We start from the raw sequence: 12,580 nt of genomic DNA, 5'->3' as shown, positions 1-12,580 counted from the left end.
GGGAATTGTATTCCCTTACTAGCTAGGATTTACTGCTGCCTGCTGCATGGATTAATAAACCCAGTTGTATCTAGAGAGGCATTCTTCCCTGGGAATGATGTTAGACTTTATCGGTCATTTCTCACCATATTACAATTGCTTACTTGAATAACTTTCATGAAAGATCAGTCTGAAAATGTATCTTATTCGTCTTTAATTTTTACTCTTGAAAGGTAGTTTCTTCAGATAACGCAATCAGTATATCAGCAATATTTCATCTTCCTAGCTTATTGTTGGACTCTCCCCAGTACAGTCTACGCTGCTTAATAAGAGAAATTGCCAGATTGACTGGAAAATGTAACTTTAATAACATCATTTCAGGCACTAGAACCATTGAGAAATGATAATCTCATTGAGTTGGTTTCTGCACTGTTCTTGTCCCCAGTGCACAACATTACCACGTATAATGTGTGTGTGTGTCTGTGCGTGCAAATGTGACCTGCAAGGGGGAGAGAAACTGCATAGTTTCCCCTGCCACCGGGTCGTTCATAAATATAAACTGATGAAGCTGTCTGAAAATGCCCGGGAGGGTAAGAGGGATTGCAAGAAAGGAAGTCTCTCTCCCTTTCTCACTTTATTTTTATTCTTTAACACTAGAAATTTAAATCTTGCTGGGGAGTGCTTAAGAAAAGTGAACAGGAGAAGGCTCACTGAGTGAAAAGGGACCTTTTTGGTATGGATGTTTTTAGGGGATGCTTTGGAAGAGGTGGATAAAAGTGATGATGTTTGAGTTTTGTTTGGAAAAGCTCTTTGTGCTGCAGACCCAGCCTATGCTATCCTTCAAGAAGCTCTTAATAAGCTTAACAATACTCAAAAGCATATCCTCACCAGAATGGAGAAAGAGTTGTTCCTGATATTTTTAAATTAAAGAAAAGAAATCACATGTTACTTCAGAAGAACAACATAAGCTCCTCTGTGAGCAGAAGAGCAAAAGAACGCTTATTTTCAACAGTTTTGCATCCAATATCGCTGGTTCTCCTCTGTGCCATGCAAAGGAAAACGAGTGGTGAAGCTGGTCTAGAGCTGGTTTGCACAGCAGCTCTTTGTTTTGCTGAGAGCAATAATTTGGGTCTTTCTTACTCAAAACACAATTTTAATGAAAGTTACAGGACTCTAATCCTCTTTCAGGCTGCTCTGTCTGCCCCCAAGGTTGAGGGATATTGGCCACTGGGTTTCACAGGTGCAACAGCGAAGACGGATGGATGTGCAGACAGCATGTGAAATTAATTTTTACAGAAAATAAAGCAAAAGAAAAATGGAGCTGGGTTTAATAAAAAATTCTAGTCACTTTTTCAAGTATTTTTGATTCCATCTCTCAGTACAGCTTGAGTGGAAATTAAGAACTGCTTCCAGGTCCTCTATCGCACATTCCCTCAGATGCACTGATTAGATAAATAAAGTTCCTCTGCACTGGCTTCCAAAGCAATAATGGGTGACAGACAATACGTTGGAGCAATGTCTCTGGTATATAAAAGACATGAGTGGAATGGCAGGTTGACTGCAGATTCTTAAATCATGTCTTTTTCATTTCTTCCCCTTTTATGCTTTTTTATGGAACGTCACGAATTTAAGGAAAGCACAAGGAGTACTAGATTTTGGCATTGCAAGTCGGGTCCAGCGTTTATTCTTATCAGATGGGACTTGGATCAGTCCTTGGGTGATGTTTAATATCCTGTGAAAGTTGATTCAAGTTATAGCTTTCCAAAGCCTGTCTCTCTGGGCTTTGTACACGTGTGCACACACACAAAAATTAGATCTTTTACTTGTTTACTAAATGCTGAAACTCTTTTCACTTCTCCATGACAAGCAAGAGTCTTCTTCCATCAGTGTTACCTATCTGCTGAGGGCTTGTGGAGGGGAAGAAATACTCTCTGGTATCCCTTGGAAGCCAACCTGCTTGATAACAGAGGCGTGTTCTGGCTCATGTCTCATAAAGGCTACTGCTATGCAAATAACTATCTACATAATTTCTGGTTGAAAATGGTTGCTAGAAACAAATTGTTCCTTTAAAAGTAATTTTGGTTTCTTATTAAAAAGAAAAAAAATAGAAGAACAAAGCACAGAATTTTCTATTGAACAATAGGCTATTGTATCTTTTATAGATCTGTTTCCTGTGAATAAAGCAGCAGGTGGTTATGAAATTATACACGCCTTAGAAGAGTTGGTAGATAAATGAATACAGGCTTTAGAAGAAAAGAAGGGGAGACGTGGAGAGTGTGGGGAGATGAATTTCATGCTGTTTGTATCAGGGAGAGGAAATTAAGAAGTATAACTTCCTCTTGGAATAACCTCGAAGTCTGGACAAGTTCTCCCTGGCTCAGATGCCAGGAGCAACGACTGCACAAATGGATGGAGGAGATGCCACCAAAACCTCTGACGGCACAAGAAGCTGCAGTCAGTGGAGCATGTTCCCAGCCTGGGGAAGGGAGTGCAGCGTCGTCGCAGTGGGGCCGACAGGTACTGGCAGCAGGTTGATAACGCTCTTTGAGATTTATTTTTTTTTCCACCAGAAGTAGCTGGGAAAATGGGAGAAAGTTCTGTCATTGTCTCGGCGAGGACTTTGTTGCAGAAAGCACAGTTATTGTACGGCGTGGCTGTCCTCTCGCTGTGCTCTTAGGAAATTTGTGTTAAGAGAAGTTGAAGAGAAAACGTTTCCCCAAGCTCTTATTTGTCTTCTATGTAACTCAGGAATATGTGCAGTGAGGGGGTTTGTTGTCAGTTGCTCTTCACAACAGGCATTTGTACCCCAGGTTTGTTGGTACGCCTATTTATGAAATCAGGGAGGGGCTGCTGCTGAAATAACTTGGTCCATTCCAGAGTTGGAATGGTAAGGGGAAATTTTTTTTTTAAGTCTTCCTGGTGCAAAGGAGAAGAGAGGCATTTCAAAGCCCTGCTTGGGTCTGAGTGGCTCCCGTGAGAGAGTCGCTTTGAGGTGGAGGTGCAGCACCTCCTGTGCTGATGGAGGCGGAGATGAAATCTGTGATGGGCTCTGAGTTTTTCACCCACCTATTTCCAAACGCCCCACCCCACCTCCTGGAGAATAGAAAGCCAGAGAACACTGGGCCTTCTAAAGACTGGGGGGCTTTTCTGGATGCAGCAAGCAAAACAGTGTCATGACAATGCAATTGTGCTGCAGAATCCCAAAGCAAAAGTGACATTTTTCTTCTTGTTTTTAAGCACTTCACAGGAGCATGGGCTGTCTTGCCTAAGGATTTAATATATTTGTTGCTGTATGCTTCAGCCAGTTTTATGTAGGGCAGGATCATGAACTCTAGCTTAACTTTTGCAGTGTTCTAGGAAAAGCAGTCTGGACATTACTGGCAGATGTTTTAATCGATTTGGGTTCTATTTAGTTATTTTCTTTAACTTTTCTGATACAGAGCTGGAGCAATGCATTTCTGGAGATGGGAAAAGAAGTGAACATCTGTATTTGACTTAATGAACTCATGTACAAATTTTCCAAGGGCCTAAGGAGCTTTGGATTTACTTGAGCAGAAGAAAATTCAAGCCACCTGCTGAGGAAGGCTTGAGGAAGGTGGGATCCTTCATGGAAACAGAGACTCTTGCCTGAAGCGGAGACACGGGAAGAGCTCTTGGGCTGTGCTGGACTCCGTAATTAAGTAGTTTCAGGAAATCACACAATCTGTAACAGTATTCAAAAGTGGGCTTTTTTGTTTCCCTGTCCTAGTCTCTCTAGATCTACTTGTCTCTTGTGTTAAAGGCTAAGTGCTTTGAAGATGGGAGGCCACCGCTGTGCTGCTCTCATGCAGAGCTGACACAGCCATCTCCGACCTGCTGCGGCCATGCTAAAATAACCCAAACTGCCCTGAGGGGGATGTGCTGGAGTTTCGGTTGTGTAGAGCCTTGCAATCAAACCCAAACCCATTACTGGTGCATAAAATGCTACAGGGTGTGATGCCACATGCAGTGCCAGCCTGGGGAGAGGTGAGAAGGATTATGTTACTGTCCTCCTCTAATGATGGTGCAGCCTCTGGCCAGGCTGTAGTGGAGGCTGTGTAATTTGGGAACTAAATAACAATTTGAGATTCAGAATGGGTGCATGTGATTCCATCTCATTTTCCCTTCCCTCCTTCTAGTAATATGACAACTTTTTAAAGGTGATTAGGTGCCTAAAGATACAGATAGATTATTATAGTCTGTTTTTGAAGTACCTGTCTGCATCTTCAGGCACTCAGTTATCTTTAAAATCCCAGGCCTTGAAGACTAGCTCCCCGGAGGCTGTAGTTTGAATCATCACTAGCTGCCTGACCCACTCTCACATACCCCTGACTGCTCTTTACCTGACTACAGATAAATGCCTCCTTTGACTTACAGAAATAACTCTCCTCAAAATGGTTCAAATCACACTTAGTTTTAGTCATTTGAGTTCCTGCTTCTAACCTCATGCTTTTATTCTAGCAAAAAATACCAGCTTGCGTTAGCATGAACAGCTTTTGGTTCTTAATGCTGTTTTAGTATTCGTTTCTCTAAACAAGGAGTGCAATTACCCCATGGCAAAATAACTGTCTCCAACTGTCTTTTTTCCATTAAACAAATGGAAGGTTTTACCTCTTGGTCTTCCCACAAGATTAATGCACTTTCTCTGCGGGAACTGTCTTAAAGCAATACAGGAATCTGAACAACTTGCAGACAGCAAGTCTAATTGTCACAGAATCTTATTTAGCCAATGCCGATTTTCATTAAGAGGTGATCTCTGTTAATAACATAGACTAATAAATCTTCTAAATGAAAAAATCCTTCCTTTTTCCGCCTACTGGCAGGGATAATGAACTCCTAAATCAGTGCTCTTTATGAGGAAGCTTTTTTTCCCCTATTTTAAGAGAGTTTGGCTTGAGACCCAACTGATGTCAGGAGATCCCGATGCCTCTGCTCACATCCCACTGCGAATTTAGCTAAGAAAAGTTGTGGTGTTATTGAGATTGGTTTTGCTGATAGTTGCCACAGAGAAAGAATTTGGCCCAGGACGTCCCCACTGGCTCCATGAAAGTCATGGAAGCTGATGTGGTGTCTCAGAAAGGCAGCAAGTCAACCTTGGTGAGGGTTCAACAAATGGGTCAAACAATTCAGGAAGCTCAGGGATCCTTAATTTAGAGAATTGGATTTCCTGGGAGTTAAGACTGATTCAAGTGTATGCATCTGACCCCTGCATATCAGTCAGCTGGCTTCTAGGTGATTACTGGGCAAACAAGCATCTTGGTTAGAGGAGAGACTCCTGTTTGTGCCCTCAGTGAGAATACAAGGGCAGGGGACATAAATTCAAGCTTACTATTAGACCTAAGAGAATCCACATTAGACACAGCCATGAGAAATCAGGAAATTAAAATTCTGCAGCTTGTGGAGCAACTTGTCTCACCCCAGTTCTTAATCTTAAACCAAAAAACCCACCAAAACCCAACCCAGCCCAAAGACACAGACTGGGTGGGTGGCTATCAGAAGGACAGACTGCAGGCCCGGGCAGACAGGGAGGACACTGCACAGATCCACTTCTCTCCATGCCCCCAGTTAACTGGCTTTATTCCCTTCCTGTTTGGATTGCAATTATTAACAACTGTTATTCCCCTCTCCTTTCTTGTCTTTTCCCCTAACATAGTGGGTAGAAGTAAATAATCTCCAAAACATTAAGTGGTGTAAAAAAGCAGGGAGAAATGGTTGTGCTGGTCACAGAGCTGGTGACAGGACGTTTTTATGGCCCCACGGCCATCACTGGAGCTGAGGTGCCAAATGGCATATATGAAACAGGCAGCAGAGCTCTGGCTATACAACCCCATGCCAATTAACTGCTGAGAGACTAATGTCTGCCGAGTCCTTGCTCTTCTTGCTGCTGCTAGTGTCCCTCCAGTACCTCCCAGTATGATGCACCTTGCCGCTAGGGAGCCTGGTTTCCCAGGCTATACATTCAGTGGTGAGATGCTAAGACAGAGAATGGGGAAAAAAATCCAACCTGAGTAAAGCAAGAGCAGGCAATGAAACAGTTCAAATGTTCCCTCACCTTTCTTTTTTTTTTTTTTTTTTCTTTTTTTTTTTTGCCTGCCCCTCCCAACGTCCTTCTTTGCCTTGTGCCTAACAAGGTTTTTCTGGAAATGGGTGTTTTCCTACTAAGGCTGAGCTGCCTGCTTCGCTCAGGAGGCAGATTTGGTCCCATTTGGGCCACCTCTCTTGCAGTTGAAGTGTTCCTGTGCCAGGCCCTGGCTGCGTAGCTGAGCGGTTTTGTAGGGCAGTAGGTGCTCCTTGCTGCGCTGCCCCCAGTCCCAACTGGGGTTTCCCCTGGGGGAGAGGTAAAAGAAGACTGTATCTGACAATTTTATTTTATTTGGGTGAAAGTTAGTGGGAAAATACCTGTATTTTGCTGACCTCTCCCCCCACCTCATGCTTCCTAGGAAAACCTGTGCCACTTTCCATGCTGCCTGTCGAGGGGATGGTGCCTCCAGTGAGGGTCTTTAGCTCCTGAGTTGTCTTGCCTGGAAACCAGGATGCTACTGGCACAATTTCAATTAAACAGGAACAAACAGCATAAAATATTACAGTGCCCTGGGTGGAGGTGACACATTGCACTAGAGCCACCGAAGTGCTATTGGCTACGGGCCCTGCTGAGAGCTGCCATTAACTGTCTGGCAGCAGGGTGGGATATTGGAGTTTGCCCTGACTTTCCTTTCTTCCTGCCCCTGGTACTTCACCTAAAGCAAGGAGATGTTTTTCCTACTCCTTCATTTGTCAAGTTTGTTTTCGAGGGAATGAGATGGGATTATCTTTTCTTTTTTGTCACCGCATGAGACGTATACTACTGTAAAACACTGCTGCTGCAGGGGAGGAGACCTTTGTCATGTGTGTAGGGGTAGGGACTCTGGAGCTCTTCTTTCCCTGGTGTTAGTGAGACATTAAAATGGCAAAAACTATTGTCAAAGAACTTATAGGAACTTTTCTATTTTGTCACAGATTCCCATGGGATCAATATATGGAAAGTGTTGTGCTCTCAGTTTTATTGAGGGTCTTGTGTACTTGGTGAGCTTTTCTGAAAGATCTAGAGCCAGCATTAACACCGCTGCTTGAAAATCACCAATTACACAATTTTTTTCCTTTGGAAAATTTTTGGCCCACTTGGTGTGAGAGAAAAAGCTTGAAAAATATGCCTCTAATGGCTCCAGCACTGATTACTTGCAAAAGGAACCCACGCAGGCTTAAAAAAAAAAAAAAAAAAAGTTATTTTCCCAATTTTAGGGAGTAGAGAGGTTCATGAATTTTCAGTGCTTGGGTTGGTGCTGCGATTTGGGCCGACTGAGCAATCAGGCTAGTTCCCAGCATTGCCTCTGAACCGATGCTGTGCTAGGCAGTAGAAATGACTAAGAGCACAAAGAGAAGAAATTTATGTTTTTAAAAAAGCAAAGTACACCACCCCCCCGAAAAAAAAAAAAAGCAGCTCAGAAAAAAGTGACTCCATTAATACCAGCTTGAGTGGCAGAGCAGGAAATCGGCTGAAAATGAACAAAGAGCCACACGGCAGGGATGCTAATGCAAGCAAATGCCAATTCACACTTCGGCAGGCGGCGTGTAGCAGCTTCCTTTCCTGTTCAAACATTTTAGCCAGATAATGAGCAAAAAACCCAAACATTTTTCGCATAATCAACTGAGTTTGGAAGGGAGAAGCAATAGAGGAAGGAAAGCCACGGTGCTAATTATTTGCCGGCTGATATGGCTGTCAACGAAGCAGCGCGGGACTGTGCGGGGGGTGCGTTGCTAATTGCCAGCAGCAACTGCGGCTCCGGTCGCTGCACTTGCCACTTGGCTGGTGGTGGAAGCTGTTGTTAATGCAGGGACAACCTGGTTGCTTGCTGAAATGGAAGCCGAGGCACGTCTGCCAACAGTTATTGGGGTAGGGAGGGTAACCCATTAGCGAACTGGGGTTTCATATCAATATTTATTGGGGTTGCGATGGGGCAACGAAGCGTGGAAGGGTGCTGGTGGCTGTCTGGTGCAGGGCGATGTGTTTATGGGAAGCAGATGGTTGATTGCTTTACTTTGCCAGCAGATGATGGAGTTGGCTTCGAACCATCCTGCGTGGTTTCCCAGGAATGCAGGGATCCCGTCCGCAGCAGAATGTTGCTGCCTTGAGTGTGTTACCTGAGGTCAGAGCTGGCAGCAACGCTCTCACGTGGAAGGTGGCTGCGTGCTGGGGTGGTCCTCACCATCCGCAGCCTCCTGTGTGACTGAAGGCACACTGATGCTCTGGTGGCGTTGAGACACTCCAGCCCTGCATGTCCCAGGGTATTTTGCAGGTGCCTTTTGCAGACTTACCTCCAGGCTGAAAAAGCAACCTCATGCTGAGTATCCTGAGCTGCTGGTTTGGGGTTCCTCTTCCGACGTGCTGCTGCATTTGGGAAAGAAATAAAGGGAGGTTGTAGCTGCTGGGGCTGAGTGGTGTGGGCAGGGAGTAGTTGGATTGGCATTGTCCTGCTGTTCCCCCAGGAAATGCCACCTTGCTCTATACTCCCAAACCATCCCTGTTTTCTGACTGCACAGTTCTGCAAGGCATGGGGCAACAGAGAGAGGGTAAGGCAAGACAGTAGGAAAAACCTTCTGAGAGAGAAATTAAGATGAACATGGACAACAGTACCAGTGATTGAAAGCTCTGAATCTTTATCAATATCAAACAGCTACTGAAGGGGAGATGGCATAAGGCTTTGCTTTTTTTTAAAAAAAAAATTGAATGCTGGAGCTAAACTGTCCCAAGTAAATTAAACTTCTTTCCAGAGTCATTAAGCCCAGATTAACCTTGGCCCTGGCCTCCCCATCACCCAAAGAACCACTGCTATTAAAAAGGCAGATTTCATTTTCAAGCCTTCTGCTCCTAGAGTTGATGCCAGGCTGTACCAGCACCTATGTGAAATCAAGGGCTTACCTTGGTGCTTGCTGTAATTCTCTAGCCAAGTGCTGCTGCTTTCACTGTCAGCATTGAGGAACACTACAAGACCTCCATGGTCAGGACAGTGCTGTTTTATCCTACCTGTTCTTCCCCTTATTTTTTGGAAGGCAGAGCTTTGTTCCGCTGTTTCACAGAGGTCGAGGCTCAATGTGTTTTGGCAGCAGTGGCTTGGGATAGCTTGGTGCTGGTCTCGTGCCGAGTGCTAGTCCTTGCTTCTTTAGAAATCTTCAGTTTAGTCGTGATGGAAAAGCATTCAAGGTGACGCAGGAGAAGACTCTGGATATCTACATTGTCTCTCTATGGGCTGCAAAATTTGGGCTGAAAAACTAAATGGTGTTTATTTTTCAGCTGAAACTTTTTATGGTTGGAAGTGCAGATTTGAGTCAGCCCAAATTTTCACTGAGTTTTGTCAGTTTGTGAAGTTACTTCAGCTGGGGCAACAGGGATTAAAACTAGAGAATTCTTTAATTTTTTTTGCTGCTTTTGGAAATTACTTTAGGTGGAACCTTATTTCATTTTACTTCTAAAAAATGTTCAAGCCCTTGAGCAAAATTCTTCTCCTGGTGGTGAAGTATAACCCACGTGATTCAGTTTACACCATCATTTTTCTGTTTGTGGGGAAAGTGGGCTGCCAGCAAACTGAGCATTGGTTTTGATTCTCTGTGTACAGACCACTGTCTGGAATGGGGCTGAACAGAAGCTGTTGTTCCCTTTGTACACAGCGAGACAAAAACTTCTCTGTAACGTATATTTAACTTACTTAAGGGCTGTGGACAGGAATAAATGGATAAGGTTTTCAGTAACCCATATTTATACTATCATGTACAACTTCTAAACCTTCACAGCTACTGAAAAATTGGGAAGGGCAATCCAGGAATGTGGTCACTGAGAATGGGAGTTATTTGGTACTACAGGGTTACTGGAAATTATTGATCGAAAAAGCGCCAGCTTTTTAGGAAATGCCATAAAAATAGACATTTTAGATGGATGGCAATGAAATCTGTAGAAGCACGCAGCCTTCTCTGCAAATAACTTCTGTACCATATAGGAGTCTTCCAACAGGATAATACAAAGATATTTAAATTAAATTTCAACTTATGCTGGACGGTGCGTTTATAGTGCATAATACTATTTTCTCTTTTCTCTGACTTTTTTTTTTTAAAAATCACTTAAGAGAAGGCACTCTCTATACAGAGGCTGGAACAGCAGCAGGAAAATGTGACTTTGAAATAATGGGATCTATAAGAATAGGCAATTTCGTTCAAGTATAGTGATTTAGTGCCCTGTTAGTATCCTGATGTATAACTCCATTTCCAAAGACTGTAAGTTTCTTCACAAGCGTAATGACAGGCTTAAAACTTGTGAGACTAATGCTACAGCTTTCTCTGTCCTCAGCTGTTCCACATAATTACAGGAGTAAGGGAATTTTGTTCTCTCCTAACGGATTAGCTCCAAAAGGAATAAATCAGATAATGTTATTGCCTTCTTGTTTCTTTCCCTCCCTCTCTAAGAAGCAAGATAGCCCACACAGCGCAGTGCAAAGCCAGGGCTGGTTTTTTCTTGCCTACAGTCCGTGATACAGATGTGATCCCAATTCCGGTGTCACCAGGACAAACTTTTGAAAGTGCTCTGGTTCTGTTGTTTGTTGCTTTTGGTACTAATTTCAGCTTCTGTGTTTGCTCACAGACGATGGCCCTTACTCGAAGGGGAGCAAGGACTCTGGTGGGATGGACGCAGCCCTGGTCTCCAGGAGGCAAAGCATCCCAGGTAAAGGAGAGGATCCCGCTCCAAAACGTTGGGGCATCCATTACACTTTACCTGGCTACCCCTAAAATGGGTAAAACCCCCAAAACCACCCATTTTGGTGCGTCTATCAGCCAGGCTTTTGCTGGAGGGCAGAAATGGATGGTGGTAACTGTTCTCAGCAAGTGTTACGTTACTGGTGCAATCACAGTCTGGCATGGAACTATTGGTGGTGGTTACAGGGAGCCAGGAAGGGGCTGGGTCCTGTGCTGGGCTGACACCCACAAAGAGGAAAACAGCAGCAAAGGAGAGAGGAAAGAAGAGCTGCCAGGTCTGAGCTCGCCGGAGGGAGGGAGACTGGCAGTGTCTGGCAAGCTTCGTATTTCCTATGTGTGACTAAGTTTGTTTTGATATTTAGTCAGTCACAGCAGACTTTTGTGTGAGATAAATCTTCCCCTGCAGAAACACCCCCAGGGGCTGAAGAGGGAGTGGAGAAGTGGTAGTAGATTCGCCTCTGTTGGTGCTGGGCTTTGTCTGCCAGCAGCACACCTGCAGGTTTGGATGGGCTACTCTGAACAACTCCTCTCCTTCCTAATAGAGCCTGAGGTTTGAATTTGACTTCTGACGGTTAATGACCCAGTCACAGGTTTGTGTGTTGTAGGGGATGGGGGAGGAAATGGGGGGACCTTTTGCTACTGCTTCATCATTCAGCAATTTTCTTAAGGGATATTCTACATCCTCTGGGGCTTCTGCAACACGTTGCCACTGTACCGCAGCCCTGATGGAGAGAGGCTGACTCCTCGCTCACAAAAGCCAGTATGTCCAGCAGTCCCAGCTCAAGACAGGGAGGGCAAAATTCACATGTGCTCCTCCTACCCTGGAATGCTTTGAGTAGCAAAATCCAAGCACATATGCCAATAGAAGAAATCCAAGACTACTGTCGTATGGCACTTAGACTATGTCGTGAAGCACCAGATCCTGTTTAACCAGCTCACTTTTACATCTCTGGGTGTCTTTGGTAGCAGCAGTAGATTTATAGAGGCATTGGTCAAAATCCCTTATTGCTTACCTTGATAGATTGATCTCAGGGACTTGCCTATTTTCAGAGCAGTGATTTCTCCTTGAACCCATAACAATGGGTAATTGCACTCTGGGAGTTCTCATTTTAAACACTTACCAAGGATCAAAATTAAACCCCATTGAAGAGCTAATAATCTCCCCTTGCGGCACCATCTGTGTTGATCAGTCATGTCTGTAGTTGAGAGGAAATTTGCAGGATAGTGCCGGATGGTGTTCCTTCCAGCACAGCGGGGAGCCCCCACAAAGTTTCTGTCAGCCCCTGGGATCCTGGGTTGGTGAATTGAAAACTAAGTTACTGTAGTTGGCAAGGGATCAAAACTGAGTTTAAAGAGCAGAAGCATTATGGACCTGACGTTTTACAACGAGCTGCCAGTGCCACGTTAAATGGGAGCCCAGCAGTGCCTAAATGCCTTCCAGACTGGTGCTAGATTGCAAAGAGGTTCCCCACTTGCATTAATCAAGTGCACGGATTATTCTTGGAAGTGCTTTACAAAACAGGTAGTAGTACATGGAGGGACTTGAAGCGAGGTGCAATTTCTGGTGTCATGGTGGCATTACACAAGGAGCAAAGTGCTAGTGATGAGGCACCACAGTGCCAAATGACACCGTGTTTTCTCTCAGTGAAAGACGATGGGGAGGGGAAGCCCTGCACCAGCACAGATCTTCTGTGTCAATATGTTAAGACACCCTGCCTTGCTCTGGAAATGGTAGTGTGCAAGAGGTTTCAAATGTTCCCTCTCCAAATAGAGCATCTCATTTAAGCCTGGTGGGGTTTGCTGT

The 12,580-nt window shown here is 44.4% G+C and overlaps 1 protein-coding gene across 1 annotated transcript in view; it reads left to right on the top strand.

The window, feature by feature from the left end:
* GRIP2 (glutamate receptor interacting protein 2) overlaps positions 1–12,580 on the top strand; it is a 294,065-nt gene that overhangs the window by 220,629 nt on the left and 60,856 nt on the right. Inside the window, exon 2 of the mRNA XM_074878902.1 lies at positions 10,664–10,744. Coding sequence (XP_074735003.1) covers positions 10,664–10,744 — 81 coding nt within the window. The remainder of the gene's footprint in view (positions 1–10,663; positions 10,745–12,580) is intronic.

Source organism: Strix uralensis, chromosome 10, assembly GCF_047716275.1.
Source record: "Strix uralensis isolate ZFMK-TIS-50842 chromosome 10, bStrUra1, whole genome shotgun sequence".
NCBI classification, from domain to species: domain Eukaryota; kingdom Metazoa; phylum Chordata; class Aves; order Strigiformes; family Strigidae; genus Strix; species Strix uralensis.
Note: the sequence above shows the minus strand (reverse complement) of the source record. Positions and strands in the feature narration are given on the sequence as shown.